This window comes from Cygnus olor, chromosome 5 (genome assembly GCF_009769625.2).
Source record: "Cygnus olor isolate bCygOlo1 chromosome 5, bCygOlo1.pri.v2, whole genome shotgun sequence".
Taxonomy (NCBI): Eukaryota; Metazoa; Chordata; class Aves; order Anseriformes; family Anatidae; genus Cygnus; species Cygnus olor.
The window spans coordinates 11,351,516-11,369,579 of NC_049173.1; the positions used below are offsets into that span (position 1 = coordinate 11,351,516).

The following is an 18,064-nucleotide window of genomic DNA, read 5'->3' on the forward strand; positions in this document are numbered from 1 at the left end:
CCTTGTGTGGCAGCTCTGGTGCTACGGGAGAAAGCTCTTGGTGCTGCTCATACTCACAGCTTGCAGAGATGGGAAGGGCCTGGAGGACACACACATGTGCTTTGGAAACGGAGGTTTGCCCATATACCTACATTCCCCTTCTCAGCTGGGGTCTAAACCTTAATTAAATTTATACCCTCAAGTCTAAACCACAATAGCTGATGCCTTAAGACTTCAACAGTGGAAGCCTAGGTACCTAGTTATTTATATAGGAAACAGGCTATCAGGAGTACTAAATACAGCATTAAATACAGCATTTTTAATTCCGTTCAGCATTAATTCAACACTGCACCTCCACTTACAAACACATACCGTCACTAGGTAGAAACGTAGCCCCTATGCTCTCAAAAATGGGAGCACCACCACTGCTTTACCTTTGCTTCCCAGACTCTCCAGGAGATTTCTCAGGTAAACGTTTGGGCACAGGGAGTCCCAGGCTTCTTCCCTCCTTAAAGTTCCTTTGTTTCACTTGCTTTTGCTTGGGGCTGGGGGGGAAATGTGTGGACAGGAAGAGGTGGCTGGTTTTGGGGGTTAAGGGCTGAAAGATCCAAGTCAGACAGCTCTGCTAAAGAAGCCGATTACTCCCTTACTGTTCTGGTACTGCAGTCTCTACCACCAGGAAAATTACAAAGATTTTTTGCAGTAAAACACCCCCAAGAAAACACTCCCTATGTTTCCCTACCCTCCCAGTTTTTCAGTATATGAAGGCATGACTAATTGCTGCCCTCCATACATTACTAGCATTGGAAACCACCACAGTAACTTGCAGTATTAGTTCTGCCGGATTTAACACACGCAAGCAAACCATTTACCACGTACCAATACCCAAAAAGCTCACAGAGCACTGCTGGCAACCTACCTGTTGAATGCAACAGGACAACACAAAGCACTTTCCTTTAACTGCCCTATAGTGTCCTGGCTGCTTCTGCATGTACTGCTTTGTTGCATCCAGCATGGGAAGACAGCAAATATTACCTCGGAAAATCCCAAGGTAGAACCCCAGTGCAAAGTTTCCTGCCATTTGGAGCATGCGGGGTAGCGACATCCACACACTGCTAGGCTTGAAGGGTACGATTCCGTTTTTGCTGTGTATTTTAAACGCATTTCTTTTGTTGCAGCCAAAGATGGCAATTTGTTAAATTGTATAGCCGGGTGGCTAGCCCTCGGTACGCCGCAGACAGCAGTCTGTACTCACTACGGCAGTGACAGGCAGCCAGGTCGTCTCCATCCATACCCTACGGGCCAGGCTCTGGCTCTGGGCTGGAAGCGCCGAGCCAGGACCGGTCCCAGCGCTCCCCAAGCTCCGGAGCTGCCTCGCAGCAGCGCTGCCAGCACAACCTGGGGAAGGAATACACCGCACGGGCAGAAAAGGAGCAGCACGGGTCTCTCCAGGGCCACCAGCGTGACCAGTGCCCTCGGGCAGCAGACTGCTCTAGGCACCCCGGCCCTACAAAGCTCTGAGCGAGTTTCCCCAAGCTGGGGCTCTGCAGCGACAGGCGACCGCTGCTCCAGCAGCGCCATGCCCACCGTGCGATACGGAAGGGGCAAGCCCCCCACTGGTGGCTCTCGTGACCAAAATTTGAGAGGTAGGTGATCGATCACATTTCAGAACAGTATTTTACATCAATAACGTTTTACTACATATTTTATTACATCAATGGCTTGAAAAAATTTTATTTGATGTCAGCAAACATTGGAAATCATAGAAAAATGAATTATGTAGAATTTCACAAAGGAATTTACCCCACTATAATTCCTCATACAGTAAAATAATTCAAAACCAAATGTTACTTTTCATTGGCTAAGCAGTTTTATAATGCTATGAACATTCATCACAGTAAGTGTGCTGAATAATAGAAAACAGGCAAAAAAGACATTTAAAATATTACTTACAACAGCATTATTACAACATACTTTCTTTAAAATCCCAACGAGTATTTTATCACTTCAAAAGCTATACAGCATTTCCATTATATTTGCAAACTTAACCTTATACATCTTTTAAAATCTTGAAAAAACTTCTTTTAAGCAATCTATAAGCAGTTAACAAAATTGATAAAATCTACATAATGGAATACTATACACTCCAGTATAAATTTTATTTTAGGAGAATATGAATGTAAACACTCATTATTATACAACATGCATAGACTATACTGACCTTCCATCTTCTGAACTGTAACTTTCACTGCAATTGTGCTTTACTATCAACAGGAAAAGCTGCATTAATCCAGGGAGTGGCAGAAAGTATTTGCTTTAGGGGCATTGCACAAGATCACTAGATTTTGACTTGCTGAAGACAAGCTGGAGCTCATAAAATGATTTTATTTTAAATTTTTTTAAAGAGTAAGTATCAGGCCATTCATCATTGAATGGGGTATGCATAATTTTATACAGATTTGAAAAAATGCGTTATCAGAAAAAATCTCTTAGGACATTTTTGCGCTTCACTGACTTGGGGATTTATGTTCACAAACCCAGTGATCAAGTTAGTGTAATGCACTGTTTGGCTCATATTTGGTGTGCAAGAATACCAACAGCATTTTAGCGATTTAGATAATAAAAACTGAAATTTAAAGTGACAATGAGCATATTTTAATACATAATGTTTCAGATGTCTTTGTACAGGAAAGAAAAATGTTTGTCAGGACATTGCTTTAAGAGATTAAGAGTTTTACTCTTATTGTAACTATTAAAAAAGTGTTCTAGTGAATATTTATGGGGTCTTCCTGGTTGCAAACTTGTAAAAATATATTAAGATTTCGTTATCCCCATTGGTATTAAATATATCAAGACAACCATTGTGGCTGCACTACCAGTTATGGCTACTATGGTCTTAAGCATCTGATTGTACATTGTTGCTATATTGTTAAGCACAACTGAGGCATGTATTTTTTTTCCCTTGGTTATAAGATTATATTACAAAAGTTGATCACTGTTTCAAACCAGTTAAACACGAATATTCAAGTAACAAGGTTGTTTTAATGGATAAGCGAAAAAAGAAGCTACCTAGCACTTTACACAACTACATAAAAATTAAATAGAACAAATGAAATTTGTTTATGCATATGCAATACACTTTTATATCTTTAAGATTTCTAAAAACTAAAACTTAAACTATCATTTTCTTTAACGATACCATATTTTGCACAATAACTTATACTTAGGAGAAATAATTTCCCATTTTCCACAAAATATATATAATTATGACATTCACATTGATAGTTTAAGAAACAAAATTTTAAGTGAATATTCTATCTTACGCAGTTATCTTTGTGGACCCTTCTAATCAGAATGCAACCAGTTGATGTATCTAATGCTTGATCCATTTAAAAAAGAAAAAGAGGGTCTTCACCTAAACAAGACCAAACCATTTAAACTTTCAAAAGCTAAGATGATTTCATCGCATTTAAAAACATAGTTAAAGAGAACGTAAAAAACTAAACGTTTAAAATACAGTGCTATTATATTGTATGTATCGACTACAATAAGATAGCTGTCAACTGAGAAGTAATTTAACAACTTTTTTCTTCCTAATATCATGAATTATACATGTTTCCCCCTACCCCTTGGGGATGAAGCCAAAACACAACTTTTCTGATCGTAAGATGGACAGATTTGAGGGCAAAAACCGATGAGAAGTCCTCACAGGTAACTAACTCACCAGCAGAAGCCCTACCTGATGAATTTCACCAGCTGGGATGCAAGTTTACGCACTCCTCTCCCACTGGCATGGTCCTACCAGCGAGAAGTTTAATGCTGGAGTATTCCTAATGAGCGGCATTTCTTTCCACCAGAACTGGCAGCCGAATTTGCAGTGCTATTTGCCCGGCCTTAATCCTGATTCACACTGGCTAATGACTAGTGTCCTCTCCCACAGGAGCCTCCCAGCTCCAGCTGGCACAGGGCTGAAGGAACGCATGCAGGTCCACCCTCAGAGCTGCCATTTCACACAGACAGCTGTAGAGATGCTGCCACAAACTTGGGTCACCTTAAGCGACTACAGGTCTCCAACAGAGGACAGGGAATAGCTCCCTTCTATCCCCTCATCACCTCAAAGGATCTCTCTGGAGCTACCAGAATGAAGCTGCTCATAAATAGCCGCAGGAGCGGCTGAAATAGGCCCCTTCTGGGCTAAACACTGTAGCTTGCCCTAAGAAATGCTCATCTGCTCCTTTGCCTGTGTGTCACAGCTTGATTTCTGATGTTGAATCACCTTCCCCACACAAGGTCCAAGGAAGATGTAACCTCGGCAGTAACTGAGGGAACCTCCCCTGCCTTTTCTTGGGTTGTGTCCGCACAGACGGAGGTGCCATCACAGCTCTCTGACATTAACCTAGCTGGTTTAGGGTCAGAGGACGGAGCCACCATGGCACACACCACAGCACGGCCCAGCAGCTCAAACATCAGCACCAAGTTCAGAGCTAGCCTCTGAGCTGCAGCACCTCAGCTGCAGGTCAGGACGCAGGCGAGCTCATTTCAGGTTGTGTTAAAAGAGGCTGGTGCTGCACGCTGCTGTGTGCCACCCTGGCTCAAATCCTCTCTAGAGGAAGAAGGACAAAGAAGGTCCTTTTCTCCATCTGCAAAGACACCTGTTGGTTTCTTACCACATCATTAAATTAACCATTTTTAAATGCTTTGTGACTAGTGTTATCTTGCAGCTTCCCATCAGGCAAAGAGTAATACTGCTGCTTCTAGCTTCTCTAAATACTGTCTGCTCAGCAGTCAACCACCCTGTTCAAGGTGCAAAGTCCTAGTGCAGGACTTCCAAGAACAGCTCCAGTTCAAGCCAGCTGGACAGGCCACAGAACGGATCTGAGCAGAGGGCTGGGGATCTGAAAGCTGCATGCACCAAGTATTTGGAAAAGCACCTCTTAGATTTTAAATTGCATATTTTGGTTCAGAACATGAAAGCAATGTGTGCTTCAGAGGGGTTTAAATGGCCAGTGAAATTAACCCGGTTCTTCTCCATTGAACTTCCAAGAGACCAAAAACTACTTTAAGGTTGAATTTCATGCTCCAACCCTTGCCCAGGCTTCCACTGGGAGAAGTAGTTTGATGTCTTTGGCTAACAGCGCTCTGAAGAGGAATGAGACACTGGGACAGAAAGTGACCTATGGTAGCCAAATGTAAAAAGGCACATATTCCAAAAAGGAGAGGCACCAGAGAAAGTTGCTTTGACTTAATCCCACAGAGGATCAGGAAAAAGAAAGTTGTGTAGCACTCATTTAACAAGTTACAATGCAAATGCTGAATGCCAGGGGTTAAATAGCGTATCAAACAGTTTCAGGTTACGTATTCCCTTTTGCACTAAATAAAAGCCATTAAAATATAAAGGAATAAAAATGCTCAGTTAGGGAGCTTTCTATGAAGCAAGAACACACAAATACAGTGGAAAGAATTGCACAAACCAGAAGTGTAATGAGTTACATTTACAACCTTGGACTGACCAAACCTTAGCAATAGAATTTCCTATCACTTTGCGTTGTTCAAGATCGCATGTTAACATGCCCTGTCATTTCAGAACAAACCTGACACCACTGGCATGTGCACAGGCCTCTCCTTTATAGAAAGCTCACTAACAATAGTGTCATCTTAAGAATACACAGGAAGCGGAGACCACAAGGCCATGCAGCAGTACGTACTTATACCCTACGGACCAAGTATTACAAGAACTCCTAACATGTAGAGTTACTGTGGGGCCTGCTAAGGAGCTCCTTGTTTTGCAGGTTGGTCAAAATTACAGACAGGTGTTACTGGTTCTAGAAATCCTCATGCTTAAGCAGGACGTTGATGAAATGGAGAGCTGAGCTACCTGGGTGCTTTTGAAAGAAAGTGGAGGCAGTATGGAGGAATGAGGGGAGATTAAGGCAGATGTAGCACAGGACTGGAAGCGTTTGCCTTTTTTTGGTAATAGCTGCTTGTCCACAGATATGATGCAGATGGCTGTCTGAGGTTTGCTAATACCTGATATCCTGGATAACACAGTAGTCAACACAAATTGTTCTAGGCTACAGCACCTTCTCACGAAGCAGATGCATATCTGACATCAAGAACAGAAGTAGCCTGGAAGGAAGAGGGAGGGGAAAAAAAAAAGAAAACATTTAGTTTTAAAAAATGAATACACATAAGCTTTCTTGCATCTCCAGACTTTACCCCAGATTCAAGGTACTGAAAGCAACGAGACAGCCGAACCCTGGCTTATGGGGAGAATCCCAGCAGCCTCCCTTATTCTGAGCCATACCAGGTTTTGTTGGTAGAACAAGAATTAAGACCAGAGCTGAGGCTGCTTTATAATCAGCAATCTCACCCAACAGCTTCAAAGGTGGGGGGGTAACTTGCTGTGAAAACACATTCAAGGGGAAAGCCCAGAGAAGTCAGAGGACTGATGAAGCTTTTGTTAAGCTGGTGGCCAGGCAGACAAGGCAAGCCACAGGAGAGAACACCTGAGGGACTGCTTTCAAGAGCAGGCTGCAGCTGCACCATACTGCTCAGGAGGGACCAGGAACATCCCTCCCAGCCCAAGGAGATCGCTTACAGGTCCCATTTCTCTTTGCCTCCAGAACCACCCAGGCCCCCGTTATCCAGCTCCTTGCAGCACCGTGCTCACAGTAGCTCTGATGGCAGGATCTCCACATTCACAGCCACTCTTGAGAAGCAATATTTATGCCTGATTTGCTCAGAGAGCTTGCAGGCCATTAGATCTCCATTGTGGGACAACCTTGTGCCCGTTCCTCTCGCATCGTTGTAAAAAGGTGCAGGCTGGGTAGCTGAAATCCCCACCGTGCTGCCAGCACCTTCCTCCTCCCAGCCATGACACACCAGTTCCTACTGTCCAGAATAGGCTGCATCGAGAACCACAAGCCACGTGCTGCTAGCATAAGGCATAGGCAGCATGTCACGGCTGGCAGCTCACTGCCACTCTGCCTGGCTCCCCCCAGCATCAGCCTGGTGCAGACAAGCTCTGTCCTCATCCCTTACTGTACTGCACTTGCTTGGCTCCAGCCCGGGCACTTTCCCTTACTAGTCTGGGGACCATGACTCCTATTCCACCAGTCGTTTCACCAGACCTTGCTGTCGTTTGAGGTTAAGGTTGCGTTTAAAGCCAGGCAATCTCTAAGGGCTCAGAGAAGAAAAGTCCTGCATTTAGTGCTGCACTTGTGCTGGTCACAGGAAAAGGCAGTGACATCAGCCACTTGTTTTTCAAAGATGGCTACGTACAAGAGTACAATTCTTTGCTCCACCTCCCAACTCCATAGGAATGCAACAATTTCACTCACAACCTAAGAATGCAAGTTTTTTGAGTTCAGTTTTGTTTATCTGTCATACCCTTGGACCTAGCCCCCAAGTGTAAGTAGCTTCAGAGAACACATTACTGGGATTTGTGAAGCAATCAAGTTCTGCTCTTTGAACGTCTGAACAACAGGCAACGTACAAGTGAACCAACCACAATCAAGGCAACTTAGAAAAACATATGCAGCACATGGAGAAAGTCTTTAGTCCATGCACAACAGACCAAAATTCATCTTACACTGGTAACTGCATTTGCATTTGAGAAGATGCAGCTTTTGTGTTAAGCTGTCATGTAAAATTAGCCACAAAGGAGCCCTGTATCTGACATTTTTACATACAAACCTCTAGTGGGGTTTTTCTTCTGAAAGAAAGTGTTAATAACACATTTTTATAACGAACTTTCATATTTCGATACTCTGTAGTCTCTTGATTAACTTTAAGCACACGCTGCCTTTGGAGAAGTGTTACCTTGGTGAGCTTCTATCAAGGAGAGCAAGAAAAAGATTGTTTCTAGAATGTGTCTTCACAGAAACTGCTGTAAATTCAAGGAAATTTTGCCTCCAGGTAATTCCAGAGCAAATAGTATCACACACTTCCCTTGTTTATAGCTTTCTTCCCTTCCCTCAAGTGAAACCACTCCATGATGAAAATGAAAGAAAGAGCTTTGCCTCGGAAGACTGTAAGGTCTCACAAAGCCAAACCTTGAACAGCTCGGAGAACTGAGTGCAGGGAAAACATCCAAATGATATAAATACCTATCAGGTTTCAGCAGTAATCATTAAATCGTCCACATGCTGCTGCTGCTGAGATACCAATATCATCAGAGGGCTGCAAAATTAAGTGTTCTCTTTCCACTTCTATAGATGTCTAGAATTCCCCAAAAACAATACTGGGATTGGAATGTCCAGATACAGTGAAATATGCTCAGATATATTTTATTTTGTTTAGAAGTAAAAACCGACTGATTGAAGATACTTGTGCACACATATACACTTTTAAATATAGATATTATATATTAAATATATAATATTATATATATATATGAAATATATAATATTATATATATGAACTGAGCTCAGATTGGGAACTTTACATGACTTAAGCGTGATTTACCTCATCTTCCTCTTCGGACATTTTAGTGGAATTATCGGGGGATTTTACAGGCTTCTGGCTATTGGTTCCATTTGTCTCCTCTTTGCCGTGCTCTGCCTCCCACTCCTGTAGAACTTCATCTATGTTGAAACGACGTCGGTAATTTACAAAAAAGTTTTTCACTTGCACCACAGATTTGTTTCCAATCACATCAGAGATTGCCTGAAAGTCTCGGCCATATTTCCTGATTGCTAAAAGCAACAAGAAAAACAAAAGTAAAGTGTTATTTCCACAAAGACCACAAATTAGGCTCAAGTCACAGCATGAGGATCCAAAGCTGAACTTCTGTCCAGGTTTCAAGCCTTTCTCTGATTAAACCAGCATGAAAAAATCTAAATTCTCCATGAGACAAAATTAAGACTAGCCCTGGAGAAGAAAAGGAATTGCAGGTGTAGCAAAGAAGAGCAGAACGGAATCTAGAAGACCTGTGTAAATACACCTGTATTACTTGAGAAGTTGCACAGGCAAATAGCAAAGCAGTCTCCCCAGTGGAGTTTCACTTTCAGAAAGCTTGGACAAGAAGACATCATGTGCAAGTACTTATATGGTACAATTTACATTGCTGGGGGAGGGGTTGAGAATTGTTTCCTTGTTCAGATCTGTTCTTTAGGCTTTAATAAACAGCAACATCAAAACCCTTCATTAGTTGCCGAAGTGAAACACAGCTCTGAAACGTAATAGTATTTTGATCATAACCTCCTGAAGTACAAACAGACTTGTAGTGCCATACCTTGCACAGCAAGAAGCTGCTCATCTGTGGTCCAACGTGCATTAAATTTCTGAACAACCTAGAGGTCAAAAAAATTTGGTAACTACCAATAACATAAGCAACAGCTTTCACTTGTACCCAAGTTCATAAAAAAAAAAACTCACAAAACCACGAGTAATTAACTGTTAGTCAAGCTATCATTCAGTTTAGTAGCAAGATGTTTTCAAAAAGAACTGCACCCGTTCGGTTAACTGTGACACACGCGGCGCCTGTGACTCGCTGGGCAATACAGTAAGAGAGGGAATGGTCTGAGCAGATAACCAAGAGCCACAAACTCTTCAGAAGCACCTACTTGTCTTTATCACAGACACCTTCTGTAATCTTGGTCAAATTATTTCCAGCACGAGGTGCCAGAGTTGGAAGAACAACAACAAAAGCACCGAGTGCCAAGAGAAGGACAGGCCACTAACATCTCTCCTACATTTCTCAGTATCTAGAACCACCACCTCTCACAGGGGCATATGGACACAACTCTGAAAAACATGGTTTATCTGGGATACCAGTGCTTCTGCTAGAAACCATTTTCGCATGTTAAGCCTTTTTTTTTTTTTTTTTTTAAACTTTCTTCTTGCCTCCCATCCCCGTTATGCAGCAACAGTGAACATGGTAATAGTCTTGATTCATACTGACAACTAATATAGCACCAGCCCTAGTCTACTGGGAAGATCAATAGCTCTGGTTTATGAACACAGATTAGCTTTTATCTCCACAACAAACAAGGGTCAGAAAATGATCCTACCTCTGGAAGTCTGTATTGTTCTATCCCACCTTCAAGTTTTTCTTTGAGAGCGCTGTTTGTCTGTTTAATATTCTGAATCTGAAAAGAAAGTGTCATCCCTTTAACAAGGATAAAGACCTTTGACAAACCTTCCAGCAGCCCTAGTGGAAATCGTACAAGTTCAGCATCCCACTTCTCCTCAGCACTTTTCTTTTTAAAAAAATTTTATTGTATTGGAATAAAGGAATGTAGGAGCAACTGGCACACTGGGAGACCCCCTTTACTTTATTCTATCCTATCCGCAACTTATTTGGAGGAAGAACTGCTCCAACTTCCAGGTCTGTATAAAGCCCAGTATAAAACGAAAGCCCTGTTCACAGCAAGTAATGAATCAAAGACTGCTAGAGAGCTCTGCTTCTCCCAGAGTGCCAAGAAGGCTTCAGGCCAAAATACCAATTCTATTAAGTTTAATAAAGAGCTTGAGCCAGATCTCTGCTTCAAAAAATACTGAAAATGTTCTCATCTAGGAAACAGAGTCATGTAGCAAACCTGTCTTTACTAATAGACATTTGAAAAACATTTGTCTGTAACATTTATCCATAACCATTTAAAAGGGAGACCCATCAGACAAACAAAAGGTACATAAAGTTTGTAAGATGCCTTTATAGGAAAGAAGAAAAAAAAGTCTGGCTGTTCCACAAGTACCGTAGGAAAAGGCGAAGGAAATTGCAGATTGAAATCAGAAACTCCTGAATCCAGTGATACCTGAAGGAAGTTCATAGTTAAAACACACGGAACTCTGAACTGCAAGAAACTCTGAGAGCCAACAAAACTTCTTTCAGGTCAGTGCTGTGGATTTTCCTTCCCTTGCTTCACTTTAGGTACAAAGTATGCTGCCCACAAAACTAAAGCATAAAAGAAGAAAGCGCAGGGCTGCATTCATTTGTAGCACAGGCTAGCAGCTTGTCAATTAAGCCACATAATGATGTGCATCATCACCATCTAGCTACAAGTTCCTGGGAATTTTGCAGACGTGACAGACACTGCCACCAAAAAGAGCAGTTATTCTTGCACTCTCTCATTCGTACCTGTCGCTTGATTGAGACTAATTCCATATCCAGTTGTCTGAGTACAGTGGTAGCAGCTGTCGCATTGGCAGAAACAGCCTCCACATCTTCTTGAGAGAGGAACATTCCTTTGGGAGGTTTCCTCTTTGCTCTGTTCTTGGCCTGTGTACTGTGCTTCTCCTTCTTCACCTGAGGAACGGTTTCAGCGGGTGGCACCTGAGAAATAGCAGCCATTTTACAAAACACAATGCAACGTTTTAAGTGACCAAAGAAACATTAAGGCAAGCTGTGGATGCTGTTTTCAAGAGCCCTGAAGTGATCACAAAATCTGATTCTAGATTCCTCAGCCATTTTCAAACCAGGATTTATGCTCTCAGATTAGGTAGGTGTTTTAGTTGTTCGTTTTCAGTCATCCTCAAAGCTTGGAGAATGAAAAAGAGTAGCTTGCAATCTGAAATAATTGTTTGTGCTTTAAGCGGCATGTCATACACACACTTTTATACAAATCTGTCCTTTCTCCTAGGCAGCTTTCAACATTTCCAGGACATACTTCTTGCCTCCTTCACCCATTCTCATTTTGGGAACAGAAGCCTAATTTTCAGTCAGTTGAATATCCTCGTTATTTGCAAACACTCCAAAACCTCCCTTCCTGCTTTCAACATCAGGTCTCAACAAATTGGCTTAACTGAGCACCAGAAGAAAAAGTGGAGTCTGGAGACAGAAGAACACAGCTAGAAGAGTTTGCAGAGATTTGTTTTTCTGCACGTCAGACAAAAAGGGATAAACCAAACTTATTCAAAGGCTAAGGATGAAGAGCAAGGTGACTACAAAGCAACTCTTCGATCATTATACGGCATCTTGGAAGCCAAGTTTTCCTGCACAGCACTGATATATAACTGTTCCATTAAACTGATGCAGTTTGACCACAAAATTTGAAACACTTTTGGAAAAGGGAGTATTTCGCACACCACTAATTTTTATGCCTTCTGTCTAAAGCAAAGAATTAGGCACACACCGCTAACAGGTATGTTAGCTAAGACACTATACCACAGGTCCTTTCAAGAGCACATTTGATTCTCTAATACCAAAACCACCTCTTCCAGAAGTTACTTTCAATAAGCAACACATACCCAAGATTTATTATCCCACGGCTGGAATATTGCCCAGAACACAGAACAGAAGAAGTGGTTGGAGAGAGAAAGGAGGGAGGGGAGGCCGCACTCTGAAGTCCTCTACTTGATCACTGCCAGCTTTAAAACATTGGCTTCACTTCGCACTATTGTTCCCCTCCTAATTTGCAGCTACATGCAGTTTCTGCCCAGTCTGCGGCATTTGCTCATTAGCAAGCATTAAAACCCACATGAAGTTGCACAAAGCTCCACGTAAGCACTTGGCTCTGCCTCCCAGAGACTGGAGAAGCCCAGTGCAGCTGCTTGCAGATAACAGCTTGCACCCTCTCCATAGGCTCAATGGCCAGAGCCGCACTGGAGCAGTAAAGCGGACAATTGGCTCTTCTCAACTTTTTTCTTGCCTCTTCCAGCACAAAGAACTCCATGAGACACAACGCCGAAGGCAAGCCCAGGAGCAAGAAATAACTATTGTTTTTTGCAGGACAGATAACAGATTTCTTTTTTTTTTTTGCAGTGGAGAATGGGGAGCAGGAGAAACCGGGCTGGCTGAGCTACAAACAAGTGAGGTAAGCTCTGCACTCTGCTTCAGAAGCAAGCACTTTGATGACTGAGCCAGGTAAATTATTCAGCATGGTTAGATGTTTCAGATCTATTCATATTTCATCTGCATACAGAATTTCACAGGATCATGCAGTAATGCCTCTCAACTAGTTCAAACTGCAGGGTGACCAACAGGCAATACCTGCAGTGGAAATATCCCAGAAGCCTCAAACGTTAAGTAAAAATGGAAGCAAGTTTCAAATGATTGTTTTACACAGTTCAAAGAATGTGAAGCTCTTCTGCGCTGTGGACAAGAATCCAGACCTCCAGCAGAATGGTTTTTGACAGCTCCAAATGCTTCTAAGCCCCAGTGATATTGCACAGGCTGTGAAAATTCGAAAATCTACCCTATCTTGGAAACTTGCTTTCCTGGCCACACATTCCTGTAGAATTAAATCAACTCATGAAAAACAGAACTGAGATGCAAGGATTTAGTAACGCTCCTCTATTCAGATAGTGCCGCTGCCACCCAGAACACTTCAGTGATACAATCCTGCTTAATATAAACAAGGTTTCCTGAGATTTCATGGTTTAAAAACAAAGACCAAGCTCAATCCATGTAAGAGCATGGGCTGAAATGAGAGGCGTTTCCAGGAACTGCCTCAGGAAGAGAGATGTCAAGAAGCTCTTATGGAGTCAGTATCTGAGGAAACCTGAACAGTCGCACTAGCACTGAAAGTGCTAAGAAAAGGGAAGATTCCCCCTCCAATGATCCCCAAAAGAGGAAACACAGATGAGAGATTTCAGATACTCTGAGAAATCCCAGTATTACTCGACAACTCATAAAGTAACTGACACATCTTAGAGCTGGAAAAACCATCTCTGTGGGGTTGGGACAGAGAGGTTCTTTACGGTAAAAGTCCTGGGCTAGTGGTGCATCGCTGACCAAGTGGTTGAAACAACCACAACCGTCAGGAACAGACCCCCTTCCTGGATACCTGCTCTCCTGAGGCATTTCAATCAGCTCCAGGCTCGAGTACTGCGAAATCAAATTAGCTCTGAGCAGGCTAAGCAGGTTGTCAGCTTCATTTTGCCCAGCAGAACAATCACTGTCCAGAAGAGCCCCCAGAAGGCCGCCTGCTGTTGCATCCACAGCGTGGCTGCACGCACCTGGCGAGTTCAGGTGACCTTTCGGACAGGTGAGAGCACACCGTGCCCTGTGCTAGTACAGAAGGGAGGGCAGTCACCTCCCGTGCAAGATTTTCTGCAAAAAAAAAGATGTATTGATGGTAGCTGTCTGCCATCTGCTTGCTTTCGGCCTTAAAACAGAGGCAGCTAAGCTGGCAAAGAACTACTGTTCCCTCTGTATACCGAGTTCACAGCACGCCAGCACAGGAGGGAAGGAAGCAGTAATAAAAGGGACTGAAAGGTCTCTTTATGGATGCAAGCTTTCAGAAAACTTAGGAAGAAATCCTAACCTGATTTGTTTTTATTAAAAAAAATGGGAAATTAGATGATAGTATTGATTATTCACAAGATATACTAGGCAGCTGCAGCATGCAGCTGCAGCTTAGCCAAGCGAGAATCCTTCACATTTGGGTGTCGCTGAGGCTTTCAAGAACTCAGCTTCTTGTGAGAGTGTATGCGAGTGGCTTGACATGCACCCTGCTCCTAGGAAGTCACTGGAGATGCCGGCTTCTTCAGTGAAAGTAACAGCTAGGCTTTTCTGGGAAGTCTACAGAGAGCACTCTGGCATGGGTGGAGAACAGACCAGAATACTGTGATTTTTCAGTTATTTCCCTTCAAAATAATTTATTAGAGGAATTAATCTCACTGACAGCAACTGACAAAAAAATGCTCTAGGCCCTTGCTTTTGCCTGTTGTGCAATCAGTTTTAAATAATTCTGGTGTTTTTTCCTATATATAGCCTTTTAAAAAAATTAAAAATAAAATCAGATGATGATGACTGTCATCCCTGAGAGCAAGCAGGCTGTGAGAAATCAGGAGAGGGAGCTACTTCAAGGAGAGAAGGCCTTAGGGTGAACATCCTCCTGTACCACGCACATATACAACCCATACTACTGCTGAATTGCAAGATTCCTGTTTAGTAACAGATAATCAGACAAGTTACACACGTGAAAATAAAAGTATACACTTTCCAGTTAGGCATCACAGGAGGTTTAATGGTTTTCAGAAGTGTCTTATATTTGCGTGGCTCTATTTCCATCCAGAACTGCACGCCTATTTAAAATGAAGTACTTGCACCTCACTTCAAATATTATGCTTTAAGTAGGTAAAATATTCTGCACATGACAGGCTAAGGCCCCTCTGACAGATAAAAACTGGCCACACAAGATTACTCCCTCACCATGCACCACTGTAGTTGCAATCCTGGTGTCACTGAAATCCTCAGAACTACTGCTGATGCCTTCAGCAGATCAAGAATTGACCTTAAAGTCTATGCTGCAGATAAACTCACTCCTGCCAGTCTACCCAAAACAGGTCAAAGGACTTACTTCCCTTCCACCAGGCCATCCAAGGAGGGACTTAAGTGCTTCTACTCCATTCTCAGCACGCAGTTAGCTTGACTTCAACCATCACTGAGGTGGTTCAAGCTAACACAGCCAACCCTGAGTCAAAGGCTCTAAATGTTCACATAGTACACCAGCATGTGATGGTAAAGTCTAGAATTTTTCCAGCTCCATCCTTATTTGTCTATACTTGTCTTTATCTAAGAATAATTCTGAAGACAATTCTTTTCTTGTATGACAGCCATACAAAGCACAAATAAAGAAAATTAGATACTGTCAGCTTCTACATCAAGTAGTAAGTAAACACTTTCATTTGTACAGTAGTAAGAAAAGAATTATACCTCCTTTTTGCTCTCCTTATTTTGTTCAACTTCAATATCAATAGGGTTATTTCCATTTGCTTCCTCCATTTCATCCTCACTGGAAGACAAAAGCAAACAGCACTGTATTACTTTGCGAGGCTCTGTTTCTCTATAAATAGCATACTAAAAATGCATGGATGCAACAGCAAGTCCAACAGCTTTCCTTTCTCTTTTTCCACCAGGATGTTTTTCTTGGGGGGTCCGTAGTGTTATTTCTCTTCCCTACTTACTTGTTTTTAAGTCAAGTAATTCTTAATTATAAGGATACTAGAGACCATCTCTTTGAAGAAAGACATCAGTGTATTTAGACAATGGAAGTCTGCTCAGATGAAGGCAAGACACATGAAATTGATTACATCTTTCAAAGAACATTGAACACTGAGCATTACAACTTTAGACAAATGCAGACAAAGAATTACAGCAAGTAGCTCTAACACAGATTTCATACAATTCTAACATTTAGCAAAAAAGATATGCACAAGATGAACTCCCTCAAGAACAAGCATAAAAATGTTTTTTCTCAGTCACAATCTGACATTTCATTCTCCCCTGTAAAAGAAGAAGAGGCATCAGTTACAGAATAATAATAGGCATAAAATTGGGGCCATACTGAAAGTGACCTTGGCACACCTGGCCAGTTTGGCTTCATTGGAATTTTAATCAGACATTAAATTGAATATATTTTCACCATTTAGAATTTTTGTACTGTACACAACTGAAGTTAATTGCACCATTTGGGATGATGCCCAGAAACTGAAAAAAAAATCTGATCTAATCAAAGCCTTTTTCGAATTACTATATAAGAAAAATAAACCTATTCTGTCATGTCAAACTTCACAGCCTGGATGAGGAACTTCAGCTGGAACAGGTATGTCACAGCAACACAGCGCGAGGCAGGGCAGAGGAACCCAGGCAGGAGCCGTGCTCAGCACCTGGATGCTGGGAGCAGCCTGAACTTGTCCCCAGGGGAGCAGGGGACAGCAGGCTCGGTGGGTGCCGCAGGTAAGGTGGGTGCTAATTTCAGACTTAGCTCACGGCTGTCTCCACGCTGCTGCGCAGGTGTCACCTAAGGAACAAACTGCTGGGTGACTCGAGCTGGTGTCCACCACCACAAGGGCAGTCACTCGCACAAGCTGTTCCCGCTCTCCCAAGCCACCAGCTGACCCACGAGGTATTTAGTTTGTAAGGTATTTAGTTTGTACAATCATGATTCCAAGGAATAAAGCTCTCAAGCACCTCCCTGAGAGCTGCATACACATGGCTCCTTGCATACAGCTCAGAAGGGCTACTGAAAACCTGGTCCCAAATGCACTGGGAGCTATTTCTGTGACAACCTGAGAGGTTAGGGAATTTCCCTGCCTAGCTGCAGAAGAAATACCGCAGTACTTGAGTGAGATACCTCCGGCTGCCTCTTCTCTTAAGGCAGCTCTGCTGGACATGGGGTTGTATTCTCACCTGGGTTCAACTGTCAGCCTTTCCACAAAAGCCAAACCTCCACAGGCTTCACTTCACTTGCAGTTCACTCATATTCCAGCAAGTTCTCTAGACATGAGCTAGATCAAAACCTACTCACTCATTTTTGCAGTTTTGGACATAGATCACGACTAACTGAAGAACACTTGAAATTTTGCCAGCACCCAGTGGCACAGCACATCATCAAAACTCAGGCATCCTCACTTCACCCAGCTTTATTTCCACACTCCACATGGCTGAGCTGAAAAATCCTTTGGGAGCATAGAGGTTTGACTATTTTACATAGGGGATGGGAAGAAGGGGGAGACTAGCATCAAGCTGAAAGCCTGGTGCTGAGCTTGCTGTAAATGTAAACCAAATTATGCATTTCCAGTCCAGCTGCCTTCTTCAAAGGCTGCAAAATTACAGCACGTGGCAGCACATACAGTTCTTTCTCAGTCACCTCTTGGTCAGAGGTGCTGCTTCATCCAATAAACAGATATATGTTACCAGAGAGGTACATTTCCAAACTGCAGTACTGTCATATATGAGCACAGGAAAAAAAAAAAAAAAAAAGAGATAGTATTAAAAAGATCCTTGACTACACAGTACTAGACAAACACACACTCCTTATAAGAGATTTTCTCTTATAAGTTACTAGGAAAAAGAAAAAAAACAAGCAGGATGGGAAGGAAAAAAAAAATCAAGACAACCTTTGCAGAGAAAAACAGAATGAGAAAGAGAAAGCCAGGTCAGAGAAAGCCAACCAACTACTGAACGAGCTGGCTGGTAGTATTCTCCCTGGCCCTGCCTGTTAAACAAGTATTGTTGATCTAGTGAGAAGATGGGAGAGGTTGAGTGAGTCATTGGTGTGATACATCTCAACTCTGGCAATATGCATCTCTTCCCCCTTCCCAAACAGGGCTCATCATACAGCGCTGGAGCCAGCACATGGCTCTCTGGGAAGCACTACAGCAGCGACTCCTTTGAGGGAAAAGCCTTTGCAGAACA

General features: G+C 42.6%; 1 protein-coding gene across 1 annotated transcript in view; it reads right to left on the reverse strand.

Moving 5' to 3' along the window:
* Nucleotides 1-1,697: 1,697 nt before the first annotated feature.
* Nucleotides 1,698-18,064, reverse strand: part of RCOR1 (REST corepressor 1) — an 84,554-nt gene continuing 68,187 nt past the window's right edge. Inside the window, exons 7-12 of the mRNA XM_040557553.1 lie at nucleotides 15,581-15,659; nucleotides 11,060-11,254; nucleotides 9,993-10,070; nucleotides 9,215-9,272; nucleotides 8,446-8,675; nucleotides 1,698-6,105 (exon numbers count right to left, since the gene is read on the reverse strand). Of these exons, the coding sequence (XP_040413487.1) occupies nucleotides 6,064-6,105; nucleotides 8,446-8,675; nucleotides 9,215-9,272; nucleotides 9,993-10,070; nucleotides 11,060-11,254; nucleotides 15,581-15,659 (682 nt within the window). The 3' untranslated portion in view covers nucleotides 1,698-6,063. The remainder of the gene's footprint in view (nucleotides 6,106-8,445; nucleotides 8,676-9,214; nucleotides 9,273-9,992; nucleotides 10,071-11,059; nucleotides 11,255-15,580; nucleotides 15,660-18,064) is intronic.